Below are 23856 nucleotides of genomic sequence, written 5' to 3' on the forward strand. Positions count from 1 at the left end.
ACTTATGCTGTTTTTAAACTCTGATCTACTGACTGAAAAAAACTCAAATAGTTCATTTCATATCCAGGTTACACGAGCATACACGAGGATGCACGAAGATGCACGAAGATACACGAGGATGCACAAAGATGCACGAAGATACACGAGGATGCACAAAGATGCACGAGGATACACAAGGATACAAGAGGATGCACGAGGATACACGAGGATACACGAGGATACACGAGGATGCAGGAGGATGCACGAGGATACACAAGGATACAAGAGGATACACGAGGATGCACGAGGATGCAGGAGGATGCAGGAGGATGCACGAGGATACACGAGGATACACAAGGATACAAGAGGATACACGAGGATACAAGAGGATACACGAGGATACACGAGGATGCAGGAGGATACACGAGGATACACGAGGATACACGAGGATGCAGGAGGATACACGAGGATACAGGAGGATACATGAGGTTACAGGAGGATACACGAGGTTACAAGAGGATACACGAGGATACGTGAGGATACACGAGGATACAAGAGGATACAAGAGGATACACGAGGATACGCGAGGATACAAGAGGATACACGAGGTTACAGGAGGATACAAGAGGATACGCGAGGATACAAGAGGATACACGAGGTTACAGGAGGATACGCCAGGATACAGGAGGTTACAGGAGGATACACGAGGATACAAGAGGATACGCGAGGATACAAGAGGATACACAGGGATACAAGAGGATACACGAGGATACAAGAGGATACGCGAGTATACAAGAAGATACGCGAGGATACAAGAGGATACACGAGGATACAAGAGGATACACGAGGTTACAGGAGGATACGCGAGGATACGCGAGGATACAAGAGGATACAAGAGGATACACGAGGATACAAGAGGATACACGAGGTTACAGGAGGATACGCGAGGATACGCGAGGATACAAGAGGATACGCGAGGATACGCGAGGATACAAGAGGATACGCGAGGATACAAGAGGATACACGAGGATACAGGAGGATACAGGAGGATACAGGAGGATACACGAGGATACGCGAGGATACACGAGGATACAGGAGGATACGCGAGGATACAAGAGGATACGCGAGGATACAAGAGGATACACGAGGTTACAGGAGGATACGCGAGGATACGCGAGGATACACGAGGTTACAGGAGGATACGCGAGGATACAGGAGGATACAAGAGGATACGCGAGGATACAAGAGGATACACGAGGATACAGGAGGATACAGGAGGATACAGGAGGATACAGGAGGATACACGAGGATACGCGAGGATACACGAGGATACAAGAGGATACGCGAGGATACAAGAGGATACGCGAGGATACAAGAGGATACACGAGGTTACAGGAGGATACGCGAGGATACAGGAGGATACAGGAGGATACAGGAGGATACAGGAGGATACAGGAGGATACAGGAGGATACAGGAGGATACAGGAGGATACAGGAGGATACAGGAGGATACAGGAGGATACAGGAGGATACACGAGGATACAGGAGGATACAGGAGGATACAGGAGGATACAGGAGGATACAAGAGGATACACGAGGATACAGGAGGATACAGGAGGATACAGGAGGATACAGGAGGATACAGGAGGATCTGACTCACCAGAGACTTGGAGTTCTGTTTGCAGGGCAGCAGAAACTGTCGGACGTTGGTTGGCGTTTCCTTCTCGATGGAGTGCCTCCTCGGGGGGGCCTTACGCCTCTCTGGCTGAGGTGTGGAGGAGATGGGAAGGAACATGGGTGGAGCTGGTGTTTATAGATGGAGGAGAAGAGATGTAGGAGACAAACGGAAGCAGCATCCGTTGTTTGGTTAATTTGGGGCTCAATAACAACTGATCCAAAAGAAAAAGAAAAGACTGTGAAAACATGGCTGACGAGGCCGTAAAATTAAAACTCATCCATCATTGTTATCTTGTGGTTTAGTGAAGGAGGTAAGTGAGCTGTGACGGGGAGGCAGAAACATTTCCTGACTCACTTTTCTTCCCCACCGCAGCCTCCGGGGATGTGTCATCCATCATGGATGTCGCCACACTGGAGCTGCTGGCTGATTTACGCCCAAAAATCTCATCCTGTACGTTTGGAATAAACAAGCATCTCAGTCATCATTTGCTCCGCACATGCCAGGTGCACTTTTCAAAAAAAATCCAATCCAAACACAGAAACACACTCACGTCGGAGTCGGAGCTGTCCAGCTCGGCGAGGCTGGGAGCCTTCAGGAGTCTCTTCCTCTGCGGTACAGAGTGAGATCCACACGGTTCATCTCTGGCAGATGCCGATCCGTTGTTCAGAGACAGACTGCTGGACGTCCTCCTGCCCATGTATGGACTAAACTCATCTGCACAGATCCACACAGTGACGGTCACACAGACATAAAGAGTGAAAGCAGTTGAGATGAATCCCAAAACTCTTCCTCTTGTGATTCCTTGCATCCTCCCTGGATTATATTTTTCAATTATTCTTGAGTATCTCATCCCTCAAAGGGAAACTGACAAACCACAGTGGGATTGAGTGGGAGGGAAAATGAAAGGATGCAATGACTCCTGTCAGAGAGGACTGAGGTTTGAGATCCATCAGAGGGTGAAAGAGGTCAGGGAGGAGTTAAGGTGGTCTGAGGGGAGACGAAGGAGCAGGCCGGTGTTACACGCAGAGCATGGATGCTGCTTTTAATGAAATATTTCAACTCTGAACACCTAAAAAAAAGAGCTCCTCTCTCCTGTCAGCCCCTGCAGTATATATTTTTGGGGGACAGCTAAGTCCTTGAAAGGGAGTCTGGTTTGTGCTGACAATAAAACAATCCAAACACCTAGCAGGCCGCCTGATTTCCTACTGTAATAGCTGAGAGGTCCTGAATATTTAAAGCGTAAAAACAACCTGAATAGAGGGGGGTTTTTTTGGGGGGGAGGGGGGAGACAAGCGACAGATAAAGAGCCACGGCTGATAGGATCTATGAGAGCCCTAAAACCTCCCGCTGAAACAGAACTGTCTTTCTACAGCGTCAGATTCCTCAGAGACGACATCACCAGGCTTCGGTTTCACCGTTTAGCCGTCGCTCTGACTTTTTGTTCAGTTTTATTTTATTTCTCAGCGTTCAGAAGAGATATTAGTTTACAGCCGGGGAGGGAGGCGGACGAGGCTGTTAGGATAGAGGCGACTACGGCCCTCCGAACCACAGCGGTGCTCATACTTTACCCAGTCCTGTACGGAACAAATCCTGAGGCATACTGCGAGTTTTGCCAAAACCTAAAAGGGGACAGCTCCTTCGTTAGGACAGCTCCGAGCAGATTCCACCACTCATCTTTATATCAGTGTTGATTGATGCAGTAAATACATTCCTGTGACACTGAACAGTTCATTTATTGTTTTATTTTTTTGAACCCATCAGCTTTGTTCAAGTCTCTGATGATGCTTTTTAACTGGTGGGTTGACTGCAAATAAAGGTGTCTGCGTGAACATATAAATAACTTCATAACATCATCTTCCAGGTGTGGTTGTATCTGCTGGCTGTAACCACACAGCTTCATTCAAACTCTGCACTGCCGTCTGCTCTATGGTCACTTTTACTGGAGAAACAGGTCTCTTCTTCAGGATTTACTGTCTAAACATCGGATCTACGAAGAAGTCACTGCTTTTTGATTTTGATGCAGAAACTGGCGTCAAAAACCTGATATTCCATATTTTTACGGTATCTGAACATTTTGTTTTTAGAGGGTTAGAATTGAACTGAAGCACTGGGTGAGGGATGAGGACAAGATCAATACCACGTTCATGCCTTCAGTCTGAAGCTAGCCAGGGGCTGATTAGCAGTAGCTTATTGAATAGAAACGGATAGAAACAGTTAGCATGGCTTCATTCAAAATTTGCAATCATTCTGTTTGTATGAAATAAACAAACACACATTAATAGTGAACTTTAGAGTTTATAAATGTATTTTTAAATTTATGTGACGAAGCTCATCACCTCCTGCCTCAACTTTAAACTGAACGGTCATGTTTTGTCCTGATGCTCCTTGTTTTTGGTTCATGTCTCACTTTCCCTACAGACACGAGGCTTCCTGTGTGTGTCTCTCTGTGTGTGTGTGTGTGTGTGTGTGTGTGTGTGTGTGTGTGTGTGTGTGTGTGTGTGTGTGTGTGTGTGTGTGTGTGTGTGTGTGTGTGTGTGTGTGTGTGTGTGTGTGTGTGTGTGTGTGTGTCTCTTTCCAGTCCCTGTGTTACTCTATTCTTTTTTACGGTTCCTTGTTTTTCTATATCATTCCCTGTTCAACCACCAGAGGTCCTCAGTCTATTTCTAACGCTCCTGTCTGCCACGCCCACTTCACCTGTTCCCTCTTTTCTGAATCAGCCACACCTGCACAGTATAAATACTCCATGTTAGCCAGCAGTCGAGCAGCTGGATTGTGGTCCTCATTTTTTGGACTCTGGATTTCCCAAAATGTCAGACGATCTTTTAAAACTGTAATATCAGGTTTTGATGTCAGTTTAGCAGTGACGTCATTGTAACACCACAATGCCACATTGTCTCCATGTGGCTGATTAAGCAGTGAACACACCATAATGATACCTCAGGTTCATATTACATCAGAGACTTGTGTGGAAACACTGTGTTAATCATGTGAAACGTATTTCTCCTTCAAACAGAATTTCAGTCACTGATTAAAAGTCACGGCCGTTAAAGTGTCAGTGAGTGTGTACCATCTCCCCATGAAGTACACAGCAATCAAACTGCTGCCTTCGTAGGAGATCCATTATGGAGGGAAGTTGGTACACACACACACACACACACACACACACACACACACACACACACACACACACACACACACACACACACACACACACACACACACACACACACACACACAGATTATCAGACAGCGTGAATGAGGGAGTGTGTGGTGTGATGAGAGGCACTGGCTTCAGTCGGAGGAAGAGTGCAGCGCAGCATTACTGTGATTGGCCGGCTGCAGCAGCGTTTCCTCATCACCTCCATCAAACCTGTATGAGGCTGTTCAGCGGTGAACACACTCTCCAGCTGCAGGAACACAACTCACGGTGACGGACTGGCTGCTCGTTCCTGTGCAGTGCAGAGCGGCAGGCTGCATACTGATCCGCCTGCACCACCATTCAATTCTGCAAAGTCACCGTGGCACACCAAAGACTCTTTTGTGTGAAGATGACGGTTCTTGGCGACACTGAGGTGACGGTTACTGTTTCGACTTTGCATTTTCATTCCTAAATTAGACGGCTGGCAGCAGACTTCTACTTAAGATTCACATTTCAGCAGAACAGAGACTGTGCGCTTAGCAAAGGTGACACTTCTCCAGAGTGTTTAGACACAGAAGCACCGACCAGGAAGCTCTTTTCATGAGTTACATAACGATGTCTGGTGGTTTGCCAGGAAACAGATAAGACTGACAACATGAACTGTCCTCTTTAGACTGCAGCATTTCTACCAAATAACAGAACAAAGGAAGATTTCAAGTTTACTGAGGCAACAATAATCCAATTTTGCAAGAATTCTACAAAATAACAAGCAACAACATTTCAGCTCGATTAATCTTACATCATTTAAATTGTCACTGGTCATTACTTCAGTATCTATTGCTGTACTCCCTTTTAAAAGATCTGAGAAGTGAAGCCCTTTAAATGTCCCGATCTGCCCGTGAGGCAGTGATCTGCTCCGTTCAACCTTTCCCTGCAGGATGCTGATGGCACGATGTCTTCTGGAGACAAAAACATGCTGCATGCAATGAACCTGCCCAGACTGCTATAAAATAACCATCAGCTTAGTTTTAGTTGGTTATTTTTTCAACGAACACAATATTGTCAAAAACAAAATCAATGTATAGTGCTATAACATACACTCCTGTAACAAATTATATTGGGCTTTTAAGGATAGGTTTTTTTTTCCCAATTTTATCCTAATAAAGAAATATCTTCTGAAAGCAACTTTAATGTGTGTGATGGACAAAATCCGCAGTTCTGGTTCTGTGTCAAAATGCATTCCAAATTTGCAGGTAAAGCTGCAGCAGAGAAACAGAAACACACGAATAAACTCGACTGCTGTTGACTTCAGCTGAACTTTGGAAATGAGAGACAAAAAGCTCAGTGAAGACCAGAAGATCCACAACTCTGCAGGTGGACAACTTTTATGTCACACATCATCATTTGAACTGCTGTGAACATAAATCCATATTTTTGGATTAATAAAGCTTAAATCAATGTCACCCAGACAACCAAAGGTTTTCATTTGGATTTCAAACTGTTAGATTATATTTTATTTCCATTTAATTTCCCAACGTTAAGGTCAAACCTGTAAAAATGTTGAGCAGCACATGTTACCTGTGTGTTTCACTTCAGACCGAATGAATCCTGCCTGCTGCTCAGTGTCGTCCTCCTACTGACCAGTGTCCCACATCACCATGTTTCACCTCCACAGACCACAGCCAACCATCACCAAACACTGAAGCATGGCATGAAATGTGTGTGTAGTGTGCTTATGAGTGTGTGTGTGTGTGTGTGTGTGTGTGTGTGTGTGTGTGTGTGTGTGTGTGTGTGTGTGTGTGTGTGTGTGTGTGTGTGTGTGTGTGTGTGTGTGTGTGTGTGTGTGTGTGTGTGTGCGTGTGTGCGTGCGTGTGCGTGCGTGTGAGTGTGAGTGTGAGTGTGTGTGTGTGTGTGAGTGTGTGAGTGTGAGAGAGCTGATAGAGCAGATGAGCAGCCACAACAAGGTGGACAACAGAAAGAGATAAAAAGCCAGGTAAGCAGCGAAGGAGACTTTACCTGATGCATCAAAACTGAAAGACATGCTAAGTGGCCGAATTACTGCAATGAGAGACAGTCACGGCACGGGACAGTTATTGTTTGTGATCAGGAGGTAAATTAAGGAAAGACTTCACACATACAAGAGGAGGGAGTCTGCTTGTATTTGTCAGTTAATACAGAGGAACAGCATGCTTATCGTCTGGATTCAGATCACAGAGGTTTCACCTCTGATGGGAGACCATTGAATTTTAAACGAGACAGCCAATGGTGAGAGATTACTGACATTCAAACTCTGCACTGGCTCTACTGTAGTTAGTGTTAAGAGAATTGCAGACACTTAGCATCATTACTGTGTATAATATTCACTTTACTGCAAACAATATAGTCAACAAAACAATAATAGGCATTAGATGCAACACAAATATGAAAGGTTAAGTAGCAGAAAGCAAAAACACAAATAAAAGTGCAGTAAAGTGTAAAAAGAACTGAAAATAATGAAGCTAATTCACATTTTAAATGTGACTGAGGGTGCAAGCATCAGCTTCATATTTCTGCTTCAACAGTTTCAGAGTGAAGTGTGGTTGTGTGTGCAGAAAGATGTGTGTGTGTGTGTGTGTGTGTGTGTGTGTGTGTGTGTGTGTGTGTGTGTGTGTGTGTGTGTGTGTGTGTGTGTGTGTGTGTGTGTGTGTGTGTGTGTGTGTGTGTGTGTGTGTGTGTGTGTGTGTGTGTGTAATAACACTTTAAAAAGTAACATCAGCAGGGCCGATGAAGAGGTGAGTTTCCTTACCCAGCCGTCCCCTGCGGATCATGTCGGGCGACACCGGCCGAAGTTTCCTCTCCGCTTTGATCTCCTCCAGGATGCGCTCATGCAGCGTGGGAGGAGCCTGAGTCTGAGGCTTCAGTTTACGCGCTGACACCTGGTGCAGGTTGACGACGGGTGACGGAGGGTGAACAGGGTGAAGCACAAACACTGACACTAACAGGGTGGCGGGCAGCAGGCCGGCTGCTCTCCACCTCTGCACGTCTGTCACTGATTGTTCTACTGAGAGACTGAAACAGAACCTGCTACAACTGCTGAGAGATTTATGTCAGCAGAGAACTGATGAACGCAGCACTTCACTGAGTTCATACTGAAGCTGCTACATTTATATGTCCCAGAGACTGGTTTTAATATACTTCTTAATTCTTGTGCCTTTTTTTCAGGTGCAAATATAACATCATCATTCTGAACCCCAAATGAGGAGATATCTAATTCTATCAATTAAGAATATTAGCGATTTTTTTTTTTTTTGCATTAGCAACATCAATTAAACTCAAAAATGAACTTCCAACCTAAGAGTCACAGCATTTGATTTAACTGACAAGGAGTCACAAAAGAGCTGCTGCCTTGTTTTAAGGGGTCACAAGCCTACAAAGGTTGGAAATCACTGTTCTGATTTCACGTTGAAGTCCGCAGTATCTGTTTGTACTCACGGGATTGAGAGGTGGTCGGGACCTGATGAACTCCAGGATGACTTCATGAGCGCTCTTCTTTAACCTTGGTGGGATTTTTCCATTCACCTGAAACAACAGAACAAAAGAGACACACATGAAGACACAAATGGTTTAATTTCCTGAATTACTTCATAATCTAAATGTAGATCACAAGACCTGCTTGTTTCAGGAGGTCGTTTATTAAATAGAGTTAAATGATACCTGGAATGTTTAATACCAAATTACACACAGCGCTCCATAGTCCACTTTTAAGAGACATGTTTGGTCCAAAATATTTCAATTAGCAAAGATATAAAAGGGTTTGATTCAATGACTTTAATGGCAGTTTCATGATTATCAGAATTAGTGAACTAGTGAATACTGTATCCTCAAAAGTGTCAAACTAAAACGCTTGTACATCCATCATATCCTCAAATGAGTGAGAGGTGCTCCACTGGTGTCCTAAAAAACAAACCCAAGTCTTACAATGGTTCTGCAACAGGACTGAAGGCTTTTCCATCGGATTGGAATAACAGTAGCGTGGAAGTGCAGAAAGCAGGAGACGAGCACGCAGCACTGATTTCTGATCCAAACTAATCTTCCCACTGAACTGATTATTATAGTTTACAGTAGGCTGAATACACTTCTGGAAACCAACCATGACTTTGCGCAGTTTGTAGCGTTGGGAGCGGATGTCGTCCATGAGCATCTCGTAGGGAGTGAGCTGGTACTCGATGGGCAGCGGGTTGTACTGACGCTCCTGCACCTTCTTCAGCTTCACTCCCTCTCGCAGGTCCCTCATCACCTGAACCCAGAACTGAGCCTGACAGAGGAAGCAAAGGGGCACCGTTGGAACGAGAGCACAGCGGGAGGCAGGAAATACCACGACCCTTTAAACATGAGCGAACACGTAGACACGAGCTGACCTCGACACAGCACGTTTCTGGCCTGAAACATCCTGGACTTAAACAAAGAGTTTGATTTTGTGAGTTTATGTTCTAAGTTAGACTCCAGCTTGTGTTCAGAGACTCTGGTGATATTCTGGTGTTCATTCTCCGAGTGTTGAGGAGCATCATTCAACACGACTCAGTGTTTACTGCACAGCTTTGTTGCTGTATTAGCATTTCCCAGCATGCCTCAGGTATTTCTTTGCAACTTTTGAGAATAAAGCAACCAAATTAAATCAAAGTGATGGACAGAAATTATATTTAGTTTCGTTAAAACGTGCTGTTTATTAGTATTTCAATGAAGACATAATGATAAATAAAATGGGGCTATCATTCAAAACCATAAGTGTACAATGTAGGAACGTAAGATATAGTGGCACTAATACATTGGTTATTTTACAACTTGTCATACGAAGTTTTCCTGCATCATTAATTGTTTCATACTGTACATAATTGTTAAATATAGATTTGTGATGAGTGTGTTGTTGTCTTGTTGTCAGTCTGACCTAAAACGTTTATGGTGTGGTGAAATTGTAACTCCCTGAATGTCAAACAATTCCCCCTTCTAAGTGTTGACTGTTAACACTGTGAAAGAGTTTCACTTTCAAACAACTCAAGGTTCAAGTAAATTTACCCTGAATGGGAGTCGAGTTTTAACTCCCAAAGAGTTCAAGGTTCAACTCCAAGAAAAGAGTTTCTTTCACTGCTTGAGAGCGAATTCGATGGTCTCACATGGAACAAAAATTGTTGATTTGAACTCAGTTTATTCCAAAGATGTGAATTTGCTGTGTACGTGCACACCGAATCAGGAGGCTTCATCCACATGGTGCTTTTGTCTCTTTACAGTAATTCATGCATTCATATAGGTTTCCATAAAAATTTTTTAAAAAAAATTGCAGTTCTGGAGAATCTCTGGTATCACTCAAAAAAGGGGGTGTTGGTTTGTCAGTTAGACTTCATGAGAAGAAAGAAGGTCAGAGGTCAGAGGTCAGAGTGCGTACCCAGTCAGCGTTCTGGAGCTCGTTGAGGTCTCGCGGCTCCTCAGACGACTGCTCCATCTTACGGAGGTTCTGGTGGAAACAGAGAAGGAGCTCGAATTATAGAAGAAATCAGAAAAGCAATGTGATATATCATGAAAATGAAAAGCCTAAAAACAGACGATTGAAAAGCCAGTTTATGCTGACCAACACAGTCCCAGCTCTGTTTCCAGGTAAACCTGAAATGACGTTACCCTCGTTGAAAAGAAAAATGTTTCTTTGACTGGAGATTATTCAGCTTCAGTTTACAGAGCAGTGGAAGGAGCTTGTGACGTGTGATGCATCAGCAGTCACATCTCAACAACGCAGTACGTATTCTAGGAATCATTAAGCTGAAAAGAACCGTTGAAAGTCTGTAACAGGGCTCCGCAATCTTTTTACCGCCGAGAGCTACTTCGACAAAATGAAAATGTCCGAGAGCTTCACACGCAGATGAATGAGCTTCTTTTATGTGAACAACAAGCATTTGTTTAACCAGTAGTTCAGCTCACAAGATACTCGTTGTCCATAAAATGAAAGAGTAGGTGATATGTTTGACTTTTTATTAAAGAAAAATATTGAATTTTCCCTCCTGACGTATATTTTGATATGTCAGGAGGGAATGCACAAGTGTAATTAATAAAACTGATGATGGCTTATCAATGTGTCCTGGCTAAATGTTGCAGTCATGGCTTTCTACAGACACCTGAACAATGTAATCTGTACCACCTGTCCAGTCTAAACATCTGCTAAAATGCTAAGCTAAGACATTAAACACCATTTATTTTTATTTGAATAGACTAGAAGTCTTAGGTTTCACCACAGAAGTTAATTCAATTTGAACTTTTATCTGTCTTTCTGGGATTTTTTTTTTGTTGGGATTTTGTCATTACAATAATCACTATGCTAAAGCTTCTTGAGTCTTCTTGAATAACCAGCATGTTTCCTTCTTTTTACTTTGTATGTAAAGTAGAAGTAAAGAGAAACAGGTGAACCTCAGGCAGTCAACAGGAATCTGGACACCCGTGTGAACCTGCACAACGTAAAGCCATTATAGTGTTGGAAGACACAGCGAGCCGGACAGAGGCCGGCGTTCCTCTGCTGCTGTCAAAGTTCAACAGGAGACAACGTCAGCATGTGTGAGTGTGTGTTTAATAACAGGAAGGAGAGTTTTATTTTGTATTTTCATTTAAAGCAGTAGGCAGGCGTTCCCTCCGGATGTTCATGTGGGACAATGTGGGCGATGTATCAGTGCTGAAAGGTACTCTGAAATTCTGACATAATGTCTAACATGACGAAGCAGGTTACAGTTTAGGCCTTTAACATGTCAGGGAGGAAATAAAAATACATTTTAATTGAATGCAACTTTCCTCAAATCCCATATAAAGTAATAGTAAGCTTGAAAAGGAGCTCAGGTTTCACAGTAGATGGTCTTCTACAGTGAAAGTTCACCACCACAGTCTGCTGGCATGCTGCACAGTGTTTCCGTATCTGTCTAGTTCATCCTGGGGTTTCAGTAGGAACTCATCCACAGATGGAGCCAAACATTTCTTCTGACGCTGAATTTGGACTTGCTTGTGACTCTGTGACAGACTAACCTGCACTTGACCCATGTATGCACAGTTGGACAGCCTCCCCTGATCTCTTCACCGCCTCGGGGACATTTTAGAAAAGCATCTAGTCCGGCTCTGTTGACATTTGAAAACTAGACCAAGCAAAATGTGGGACATTATCTTAATATGTGTGACGCAGGACGAGGGACAAAAACGCTGTTCAGTCTCACATAAAGTGGAACATCTGTTCACCCGAACTGAGACTGTTGTTGTCGTGTCACAGCGGAGGACCGATAAGACGATGAGGAGAGTCTGCTCAGCTGACTGCAGAGTTTAAACCTCAACCCAGCCAGGAAATTACAATTCACCATCATGCTGCCAGAAAACAGCTGTCTCCACTGTCGGGTTACATAATGTCACTCACAACACAATGCATCACAGGTCAGCGTGTGTACAGTGAATACAGTACTTCAGAGTCACGAGGTGATGCTGCAGTGCTTAATGGTTTATAACAGCCCATCAAATTAAAACACTGCTAATCTAGCCAGTGAAGAGCATAAAGAGAGATGAGCTCAAATGCTTTTAAACACCATTATCTCATTTGGATGAGCAGCACAACTCCAGATGACATCAAAGCCGCATACTTCCATTTCAAAAGGTTGACTGAGCAGCGTTATCTGCATGTACTGCATTTTAATTAAATCATGAAAATTCACCCTCGTGTGGACAAAATCTACATTTCTACTGCTGCAAATAATGACTAACATCTACGGCCTCACTAATTCTGCTCTCTGTCTCTTCAATTCATTCTCTCAACAGCTGACAAGAAGCACTTATCCTCGAGCAAATAAGAGTCTGAGTTGTTTCTGTATATCACCACTAATTCAGCAGCAGGAGGCATCTTTGTGGAGACAAAGGAACACTTTGGTAGCAGTGGTCGGATAAAAATGGATCCCGTGTGGGACAGAACAGCTCCAAAGAGACTGAGACGTGGGGGTATGTCACACACATATGCAGTGGAGACACACAAACACACACCAAGAACACACAAGCACAGAAAAACATGGAGAAAAACGTCTACACACAGATTAACAGGAAAAAAACATTAAAAAAATAAAAATAAAAATCACACAACAGATACACACCCACACATCCTGCTCACACTCGTCTGTGAATGCATCCATGTGGGCATGAATATGCAATCACAGAAACAATCACATATTCATGCACTTGTCTTATTTTCTGATATCTCCTCCTTGTGTTTATTTCCTTTAACCTAATTTTTAAGAACCAAAAACATAATCAGGTCAATCAATTTGACAGTTTGTTTTAATCTCCTTCTCTCTCTCTTGCTATACATACACATATTATATATATATATAATATGTATATTATATATATATATATATATGAAAACAACAATGGTGATTAATTCAGTTTACAATTGCTGCAGTCCCTAACTTTCCTGTTTTTAAAGCTTCTCTCAGCCTGCAATAAAAGTCCTTTCCCTCTTATGTAACCAACCAAATCCCCTCTATTCATTCAGATGCATTACACACTAAAAGGGCAGCAGCAGCAGTGCATAGCAGGAAGGAACCCTGAGGTGAAACACACACACACATACTCAACACGACAAATGTTCTAACGCACAGCTGAGCTCCAAAATGTTCCAGAGGAGAAAGTCCTCCATGGGCCAACATGTCCAACATGTCCAACATGTCCAACATGATGCTGGATCGTAATAAACGGGTCAAAGAATAAAAACATTAGACACCCTGTGCAGCAACAAGACTTGGCTTTCTGTTTAGAGGAACAGCCTGATGTCAACTTGGGGGAATGAGAAATGAATCAGTAATTCATCTATGATGAAAGAGTAATAATCTCAGCTCATTTTCATTTGCCCCTCCTCACGCCTTTTCACCAAGTAGACAACATTTAATCACTGATCACTGGGGAAATATCTGTAACTCACCTGCCAGCCTCCTTCTTGCAGACGGACACATGACCTCTAACAGGCATCAATAAGACACCGAGGGGAGCATCAACATAGACTGGTTGTAAAAATATCTATGCAGCAATGATTACTTGAATCATGTCTTTGTGAATGACTGCCATGGGAACCTGAACTCAGCACTTTTGGCAGGATGAGAGTCAGCATGTCTGCAGATGTGGTCATCTATGTCTGACATGCACAACAAACACATCACTATTTCCTCACAGTGGCTCACTTGGACCCGTCAGCCGGCGGGCAGCGAGAGCTCGGCCCGTCATCCACACGCTGCACGGCTGCCTCCCACCGTGACGACCGTACAACACTGCTGGGTGACTCTGGCCCACTTTGTATCAAAGCTGCTGATAGCTGGTGTTTTGTTAGTTTTACTCACTATTGTGTAATAGTTTGACCACTTTCAGGATGAAAATGTCCAGTTGAACATGTCCGGTTGGAAAACCCTCTTAAACAGCACCTCCATCATGTGAGGTCATATTTTTAAGTGTACAGTAAGGGAAACCACAGGAGCCTATATTATATTATATTATATTATATTATATTATATTATATTATATTATACAACAAACTAAAACACACAAACATTGCATTACATTTATCTGATTTACTGTAGGCTATATCATAACTCAAACTTAAACTATATTAATAATACTAATACCAAATCATTTTTTTCAAAGGACTGTGCAGAAATTACAAGTGTGTGTGTGTGGGGGGGGGGTTAAAGGGGGGGGGTGACCCTTTTGTGTCATTGTGTAAACAAGCCAGACTCTAAGTGTTATGAATGTGTCGCTAAACTCTCCTTTTGACTGATAGACAAGGAGACATCGTCCCCACAACATGTCAAAAAGCATCAGTATGACTTCTTCATGTGCTCCAGTTTAAACCTTAATATTTTTATTTGTGCACCACATTAATAATACCGTGATACAGAGAGACAGCTGTGGTCCTCTCTGGTGGCATGTGGCTCCTTTATGACATGTATGAAAAAATAAAACCCTCCTCTGCTCTCCTGAAAACGTCAGACTGCCTCCATCCTCTTACATTTATTACTGGTGACAACTATTTCACTCATCACTGGACATCTCCAACAGTACGCTGGTTTCTATTTATCTATAAAGGCATCATCTATCTCTTCCTTCTTAACTACAGTCATTATGCCCACAAGTCCATGCAAATAGTGAATTCTGGGAAACTGCATTTAGTGTCTATGCTGCTCACATTTGGTTTAACAATACACATTAAACACAGCTCGGGGTCAGTTCATATCTATGAATATAAATTACTCTGCTCTAGCACGCAACTGAATTTGTCCTTTTGTTGTTTGTCTGCGTGCTTTTCTTTTCTGTATTTTCTGTGTTTATTATGTTCTCACCTGAAAATGAGATCATGCTCTCAATGATGCCTCCAGATCTAAATAAAAGCTGAATGAATGAATTTTAAGGGTTGTGCTCCGTGAGGTTTTGATTTCTGGTGTAAAATTGAGTTTGTCAGGTTTCTAGTAATGTTATTATCTGTGAATAATGCCGAAAAAGTGAAGAGGCTGAGGTGTGAATCGGAGTTATTGAGGCTGACGTCATGGCATGAGTCACATGGCATCACGTGTACATTCCATTCATTTCTTTGTCCAGTCATTACACGGACGTCTCTGCATCAGCTGACCGTCTCTGCCGTGTCACACAGGAAACACAGATGTCTGACTGCCGTCTTCACGCCTCTGTGTGTCTATCTCATGTCCACGTCTGTTACACACCACAGTGCAGCAGAGGTGATGGACAGATCCATCAAAGTGTGTCCTCACTTGAGTCTTGAATACACAAGAGCAGAAAATATCCTCCAACTCCAGTCAATGAGACTGATTTATGCTTGTTATATAAATGTTGTTGTCTTTGTCTGTAGCTTAAATATTAGTTTACTATCTTGGCTACATGTGAACAGAATGTTTTATAATACAGTCGTACTTTAAATCAAATATTATATATATGTTTTATAGTAGCAACATATATGAGAATATAATCAGGAAAACTATTTCTTAAATTTAGTGTTTTGTATTGAGAAGCTTTATATGCAGACTAATCACGTGTCTCAAACACAGTTATATGAATGATAATTTTTTACAGGAGGTACCAGCAGCTCTCACGTTAACTTCACTGTCAGCGGTACCGAGAAGGAGTCATGCTGGTCAGCGGGGTGATAAATCTGTGACCTTAACGGGAACTTTAAAGGTCAGTGATCATCCTGTGACCTTTCATTAGAGGTAGGAAGTTCAAGCTTTGTTTTAAAATGAGATAATGAAAGAGTTTATGCAGTCACCATACCCACTGAACGATGTCCGATATCAGCTGTATAATGTGTAACTGAAGCACTTATCTGATGGCTGAACCTGTAACTAACATCTCTGAGCCTCGAGCTCACAGCTGTGACGAAGGCGATGATCACCCACCTCTTTGGCACTCCTGATCTTCTCCAGGAAGGTGCGCAGCTCCCTGGTTTCTGTGTACAGAGCCCGACACACCGCCTGGTAGTGACTGGGGGCGTCGGACAAGCCGGGCAGATGAGCTGTACACAGCTGCAACAGAGAAAGCGAAGAGCTTTCAGAAGACAGTTCACGCAACCATTATATAGAAACATCTAAATCTACTGTGGCGTTCACCTCATGATGTTTCAGGGTAAAAAGGCAGATCAGGTCAACTATTATATCACCAATCAGACGATGCTGACAAGCTGGAAAGTCCCTGGATTCGCTCATAAACACAAGCAGAAAGTCTAGTAGTCTCCAGCATGACATGATACAGGATTAATTTGCCTTTTTTGATTGCTGGCTCATTAACTACATCAACAGCACAACAACGACCTTCAGGCAGAATATCTGTCCGTGTGTCATTTTGGGTTTAAAGCACGAGACGGTCTCGTCAAACACACTGGAGCCAAAATACCAAAAAACATAACTGTTATTGACGGCTGAACACAATTCACAAGACAGATCTGCCTGAGGTCTGCCATGCTGCCGCTACGCACACACACACACACACACACACACACACACACACACACACACACACACACACACACACACACACACACACACACACACACACACACACACACACACACACACACACACACACCAGTGATGACAGAACACGTCCTTGTTTCTCTCCGAGGAACAGAAGGACCTCTGGTCGATGCTCGGCATGCTCTTGGCATTCAATTTGTCCGAACCACAAAAATACCAGACGAGCGTCTCCCTACAAACTTCTTCCTGCCACACAAAACATTGAACTGAATACTCATTTGTTATTTTAACATAAAAATGTTTCTCTGAGTTAGAGGAAGTTAATATTGTCATCTGTGGTCAGTACACAAGAAAGAGTAAAATAGGGAGAGCAGTTGTGTGTGTGTGTGTGTGTGTGTGTGTGTGTGTGTGTGTGTGTGTGTGTGTGTGTGTGTGTGTGTGTGTGTGTGTGTGTGTGTGTGTGTGTGTGTGTGTGTGTGTGTGTGTGTGTGTGTGTGTGTGTGTGTGTGTGTGGTCATTATGTAAACAGTGTGAGGCCATATGAGGACTGACACAGTGACTGTCTGCGCCGTTGGGCAGCAGAAATACTCGACTCCCCGACTGTTCTGTGCTTCTAATCTCTGTGTTCAGAGACATTTTAACATTTTCATTTTCCCACACACACATTTCCTGAACAGTTATCTGTCTGACTTCATCTGTTTTCTTGGAATCCCTCTGTAGAGGTTTTCTCCACAAGAACTGGACGTTCATTGTACTTTTGTACATTGCAGACAAAATATTTCTTTAACACTCATATCTACAAGTCACTTTTGAAATTAACATTTATATTTAAAGCTTACAATGAGATTAAAACCTATGATTCATTGTTATAGAATAAAAACATAAGTGAATGTGAGGATTTTGCTGACAACTCCATCTTCCTAAGACCTAACAATGTACAAGAATTACACTACTGCCCATCACAGTGCATTTGGATCAACAATTAAGCTTCAAATACATGAAGTCAGAGTTGGACTCATTTCAACACCATCAGGAACAGTTACTGAGAGCTGATGATTTTTCTTCTGCACTGTGTGATGCTTTGGTTGTTTTTTTCTGCAGAACATTAAATGGAAATCCAGCGTTACTGTAGGTGAAATCACCAATAAACTCTTGAACAAAATCTGTTTTGTTTCAATGTGGTTCAAGTAATATTTAGTTTCCAGATTGATTCTCCGAACACAGTTAAGTTTGAGGTAAATAAAAGGTCCAGAAAGACCTAATGTTCAGATTTTAGCAGCGTTGTGCTTCAAAGCTGCTCTGAGTCAGTTCTCCTCCAAACATCCAACCATCCACCGACACACATAGAAATGTGGACTTTAGGTTTATTTGATTGACTTGTAGAAGTGCTTTGTGTAGTAAATGTCTATCCAGACATACTGTGACAAAAAAAAAGATTTGATGATATTGGGAGAACACATGCACAAGTCAGCAGGTAATGACATGAAATAAAATGTCTCAAAAATGGCATATTTTGGTTTATTGTAATATTTGGCACCAAACCTCAATTTATAATCTGATTTTCACAGTTCCTTAAATGCTGTCGACAGCATTTCCAACTGAAGCTGCAGACCTTTAGACTAGAAAGTATCTTTAACTGGGAACACAGCAGCTTGCGAAGTGGACGGCAGAAACGTCTCTTTGATTTATTATTACAAATACACACTCCCTTTGGAGACACTCGTGGAGACTGCACAGTGTGTGTGACCTTGTGACCTGACCCTGACCTTGACCATGGCCCTGCCCCTAACCTTGATCCTGACCCAGCCCTCACCCTGTACCCAGGAAGTGATATGTTTTACATTTCCACCAATAGCTACTGGGGTTTGTTTGGAATGCAACAAAACAAAAAAAAGTGTGCTAGTTCGGTTCATCATAAATACTCACTGATGTCTGAACAAACACAGACAACCACAATCGTTCCTCTCACCTTGAGGATTTCTCCATAGCCGTGCACACCGGCGATGTTATCGGGGTCATCCTCCGCCTCGTCTTCTTCCTCTGTGGCCTCGTAGCCTTCGTCGGGACAGGCTTCGGCCATGTTGGTCATAAGGTCAATGAGCTGCTCCAGAGGAGGACTGAGCTCCCGCTCCTCATTCTCCTTCAGCCCGTAGTCCAAAGCCTTGTAGATCATGATGCCCAGAGACTCGATCACCTGCAACACAAAACAAAAACCAAGCTTATATACTACGTATATATGCTAGCTGCAGATTATACCTAATAATCATGCTGTTTTACTGGTGAACATAATATACTTCCAGCTGTAGATGCAACAACATGAATAACCTTCAATGTAAACGTGTGCACATCCAGCTACAGAAGTGGAATCTGATGATGAAATACATTAGAAATACTGTAATATTACATATCTTTGGTTAAGGATGCACCATTTGTCTTCCTTTTCACAATGTTCGACTGTTCATCTGCCACATGATAAAAACAAACATGGATTTGTGCCGTTGTTATGCAATATGATCCTATTGTTGTGTGCCAAGCCTGAGCTGAACATCTGTAACATGGTGACCTCATGACTCTGTGCTGAGAGATCACGCCGCCATTCATACTCGCTGGCGTCCGACAGGCCGACCCTGCGAGCACATTCGTGATTGCTGATCTTGTGATGAACTGACGCACGAAGAAAAACACCATCATCGCATCATAAAAGTGCTTGTGTGGAGCAGTCTTTAAAAAGGATTAAAAAAAATCTGAATATGCAGAGGCAAAAGTCAACGAACACAAGAGGTCATCTGGCATTTTGAGTTGAAGGTATCATAACTTTAAAAAAAATAAATCTAACTCCACACAGCTGTGGACAGCAGGAAGTCGACCCCTTTGACTTGAAAGGAGGCTTTTCAAGTTGTTGTTTTTTCAGCCTTTCATTTTAACACCTCAAATAAGTTCTGCAGAATAATCCACTTCTCGCTGTTAGTTTGTATCTTCAGCCGGCTCAACAAGCCAATTTTGGTCACTATATGGATTCATAAATTTAGTTTGCAAACTGTTTATATTCATAGCTACTGACCCCCTGTTCCAGTATCCATACCATCATACTATTTAGTATGATAGAAAAAGAGTTAGTATGTCCCAATACATGTTTATGCCTGAAGTACCAGGATGTTCTACCACATCTGGTCGTATTCTGCCGCCTGCAGGTCAGCATGTTACTCCGGCTGTTCTGACCCACAATCCTCTGCAGCGAGAGATAAGTCGCATCGACTGAGCCGCCGAGACAGTTGGTGGTGCTGATGCTCCGCCCACAAAAGGAAGAAGAAGAGGAATTAAAAGGAATACTTGTTCCGTATCTCATCCTTTTTCTTTTTACTACAAATGTCCGGTGGCTCCCCAAGATCATGACGGATATGACCAAGAAGGTTAAAGTTTGTGGTGTTATGGTGTCGAAAATGGACCCGAAAGCAAAACACGAATGAAGGTTAACCAGATGTTTTTGTAAAACAGGTTGTGATGAGGTAATTGTCCAAGAGGTGAGGGGAGCAGAACATCCAGTCAGTCCTGGGCTCAGCCCGAGCTACTGGGTAGCATATGAGTGTGGAGGGCCACTGGGCAGAGGAGAGCCAAAGGCTGGCTTCACCGGTGGAGATCCAGCAGGGAGCGGAGAACTTGGGGAGCCACCGGATTTTACTGCTGGGCAGCTGGGCAGCACGCTGGGCAGACAGGTGCATACAGGGACCAGAGATCTGCAGGTGAGGGATCGCTGGCAGGGAAAGCCAGAGGTCTGGAAGATCTGGAGTCCAGAGAGGGGAGGGCACTAACTCCGAGGCAGATGCGGCAGATTGCAGGTGAGTGGAGAATTACCAGCCAGCTGACGAGGAGGGGAACTCAGGTGAGTATTCTTCTGGCAAAGTATTGCAGAAGACAGGCAGCTTTGCAGGAAATCCTCCAAAGAACAGAGGCCGAGTTGAGCAGGATGGAAGACAGTACTACTGACACAGTGGAAGACCAGTAGATCTCCTGCTCAGGTGATTAGTGGGAAGAGGATCGGCTGTGTCAGGAGCCAGAGTGGATGGGCAGCAGGTGGAGCCTAAGGAGCTGCAGACACCCACCAGACATGCCTACCAACACAGGGACACGCCCACCAATACAGGGACACGCCCGCCAATACAGGGACACGCCCACCAACACAGGGACACGCCCACCAATACAGGGACACGCCCACCAATACAGGGACACGCCCGCCAATACAGGGACATGCCTGCCAATACAGGGACACGCCCACCAACACAGGGACACGCCCGCCAATACAGGGACACGCCCACCAACACAGGGACACGCCCACCAATACAGGGACACGCCCGCCAATACAGGGACATGCCTGCCAACACGGGGAGACGCCCACCAACATAGGGGCACGCCCACCAATACAGGGACACGCCCACCAACACAGGGACACGCCCACTAATACAGGGACACGCCCACCAACACAAGGGCACACTGACCAATGCAGGGACACGCCCATCAACACAGGGACACGCCCACACAAATACAGGGACATGCCCACCAACACGGGGACACGCCCACCAACACAGGGGCACGCCCACCAATACAGGGACACGCCCGCCAATACAGGGACACGCCCACCAACACAGGGACACGCCCACCAATACAGGGACACGCCCGCCAATACAGGGACATGCCTGCCAACACGGGGAGACGCCCACCAACATAGGGGCACGCCCACCAATACAGGGACACGCCCACCAACACAGGGACACGCCCACTAATACAGGGACACGCCCACCAACACAAGGGCACACTGACCAATGCAGGGACACGCCCATCAACACAGGGACACGCCCACACAAATACAGGGACATGCCCACCAACACGGGGACACGCCCACCAACACAGGGGCACGCCCACCAATACAGGGACACGCCCACCAACACAGGGGCATGCCGACCAATACAAGGACATGCCCGCCAACACAGGGACACGCCCACCAACACAGGGACACGCCCACCAACATATGGACAACACTAGGAAGGACAGGGATCCTAACACAGGAACATTTTGACAATGAAGTAGTATATCCCAATTGTACACAAACTACATGCAACAGCACATAGTTTTTAAGGGTAGCTGCAGTACGTACTAAAAGTACAAAGAAATACTATGCGACTCTGAACACAGGGTGATTTGACTGTTTTCGGATTTCTTTTACTGAAACAGCTGCCTGGAACTCTAAAATACCAAAAGCATTATGTCGGTCCAGAGGGCGTGTAAGTCGACACAAGGTGACCTTCGACCTATGACGCCATCTTACAACTGTCTGCTGTGCGCTGTGGCCCAACGCAGCACTGAGGCTGCAAAACCAAAACAACAAGCCGAAAGATGCTAAAATATTCCACAACTGACTTGACCAAAATGGAAATGGATTCTTGAATGCAAAAAATATGCGAAAACAGAAATATAATTTTTTTTTTTCTCCCAGAGGTTGATGCAAGTAGGTCAGGAGATTGTGTGCTTGATCATAGCACTCAGTTTGCCGTGGAATCGGAGAGTCACGGTGGATAAAGCCGGCATTGCCAAAGCCAAGACAAAAGACAAGAGTGGGAAATCACAGAGGGGATTATTCTGCAGCCCTGAGCACTTTGAAAAGACTGAGAGGAGGCGAGACGGCATATAAACCACCAGGAGAAAAGAGTGCAAGAGAGAAGGAGCGAGATCGAGAGAGGATGGGAGTCAGTCACAGATATAACGGGGATCGAAATATATCAGGGGAAAGGAGAAAAAAGCCCTGAAGGATATGGTGAGAGTCACTGGATGGATCAGAGAGGTTGAGGAGGGCAGAGAAAGGTGAGACATCAAGAGAAAGAGGATCATAAAGAGTGTGTGTGTGCAGATGAATGGAGGCTTATGGAGGGAGGAGGAGTCATATGAGAGATCTGCCGTCCGTTCCTCCATCAGTGCGTAAGAGCTGCGTTTCCTCAGGGCGGGATGGCTGAATGCGACCTCTTTGTCTGAGCTCCTCATGCACTGATATATGATCCCATGCTAATACACACACACACACACACACACACACACACACACACACACACACACACACACACACACACACACACACACACACACACACACACACACACACACACACACACACACACACACACACTCCTCTAGGGACCTGCTGAGACTCAGGCCATCACAGAGAAATCCTCCTCAGCAGGCCGCCCGAGCATGTTGACAACATGACAGATGTGTCTTGTGCTGCTCTGCTCAGTACAGCGAATGGTTTGAAGTATGTGGATTCTCAGGCTCCTGTTTCTTATCTCCAGTATTTGCTTGGCTATCTAAAAAATAAAAAACACACCTTCAAGAATTCAGTCAAGGGCAATAACAGGATTTTATCTGCAACAACAGATTCGATGGATAAAGAGAGGCTGCAGGTGATGATTTCACTTCTCATTTTCAGTTTTTTCACTGCAAAGATCAAGAAGCTGGTTTTGAAATATGTTGTTGGTCCGTCATGCTAATGCCCTGTATGTTTGATTTAATTGGACACCAGGACCTGCGTGGTGCTCAGTTAAAGACACAAAATGTTCCGAGTTAGGTTTCAGCCCATTATAAGCAACAGTCTTGTAGCTTTTTTTTAATTTTATAACCATTACAACGCAGTCCATCACTTATTTTATACATGAACAATATCAAAATGGTTGTGGTCTCCGGGTCTGAAAATTGAAGCCAATGCTAAAGTGTCTTGAAGTGCAATACCACCGAAGGGCCACTAGGGGCTGGTCAAAAAACCCTCTGGCTCAAGTTCATAAAATGATATTTTACACACGTCATTGTAGTGTTATTTGTTAAATTCACTTCTGCTGCTCAGAGATTTTATGGTCAGTCTGAAAAATAATTCTGTTATGATTAAATAATAGTTCTCAAAGTTCAACCCCTTCTTCTGGCTCCAAAACACCAAGATGGCGACAGCTGAACTGCCAATGACTCGAAGCTTCAGAACAGCAGTTCCCAAACCAAAGGGCGACGTCACAGTTCGT

The 23856-nt window shown here is 44.0% G+C and overlaps 1 protein-coding gene across 5 annotated transcripts in view; it reads right to left on the bottom strand.

Annotated features, from left to right (window-relative positions):
* Positions 1-23856, bottom strand: part of LOC138635928 (protein spire homolog 1-like) — a 46859-nt gene that overhangs the window by 10226 nt on the left and 12777 nt on the right. For 3 of the 5 annotated variants that reach the window (XM_069723663.1, XM_069723660.1, XM_069723664.1), the window contains exons 3-12: positions 18774-18998; positions 16232-16357; positions 10216-10284; positions 8926-9090; positions 8268-8354; positions 7582-7711; positions 3226-3276; positions 2208-2371; positions 2012-2105; positions 1640-1782 (exon numbers count right to left, since the gene is read on the bottom strand). In XM_069723663.1, coding sequence (XP_069579764.1) covers positions 1640-1782; positions 2012-2105; positions 2208-2371; positions 3226-3276; positions 7582-7711; positions 8268-8354; positions 8926-9090; positions 10216-10284; positions 16232-16357; positions 18774-18998 — 1254 coding nt within the window. Of the gene's footprint in view, positions 1-1639; positions 1783-2011; positions 2106-2207; positions 2372-3225; positions 3277-6812; positions 6855-7581; positions 7712-8267; positions 8355-8925; positions 9091-10215; positions 10285-16231; positions 16358-18773; positions 18999-23856 lie in introns of all 5 variants that reach the window. The other 2 variants (XM_069723661.1, XM_069723662.1) reach the window with 2 other exon arrangements.

The sequence above is a fragment of the Brachyistius frenatus genome, unplaced genomic scaffold (assembly GCF_029030835.1).
Source record: "Brachyistius frenatus isolate BFR_SWC_R1_liver_20210118 unplaced genomic scaffold, ASM2903083v1 Contig_340, whole genome shotgun sequence".
In the NCBI taxonomy this organism is placed as follows: Eukaryota; Metazoa; Chordata; class Actinopteri; family Embiotocidae; genus Brachyistius; species Brachyistius frenatus.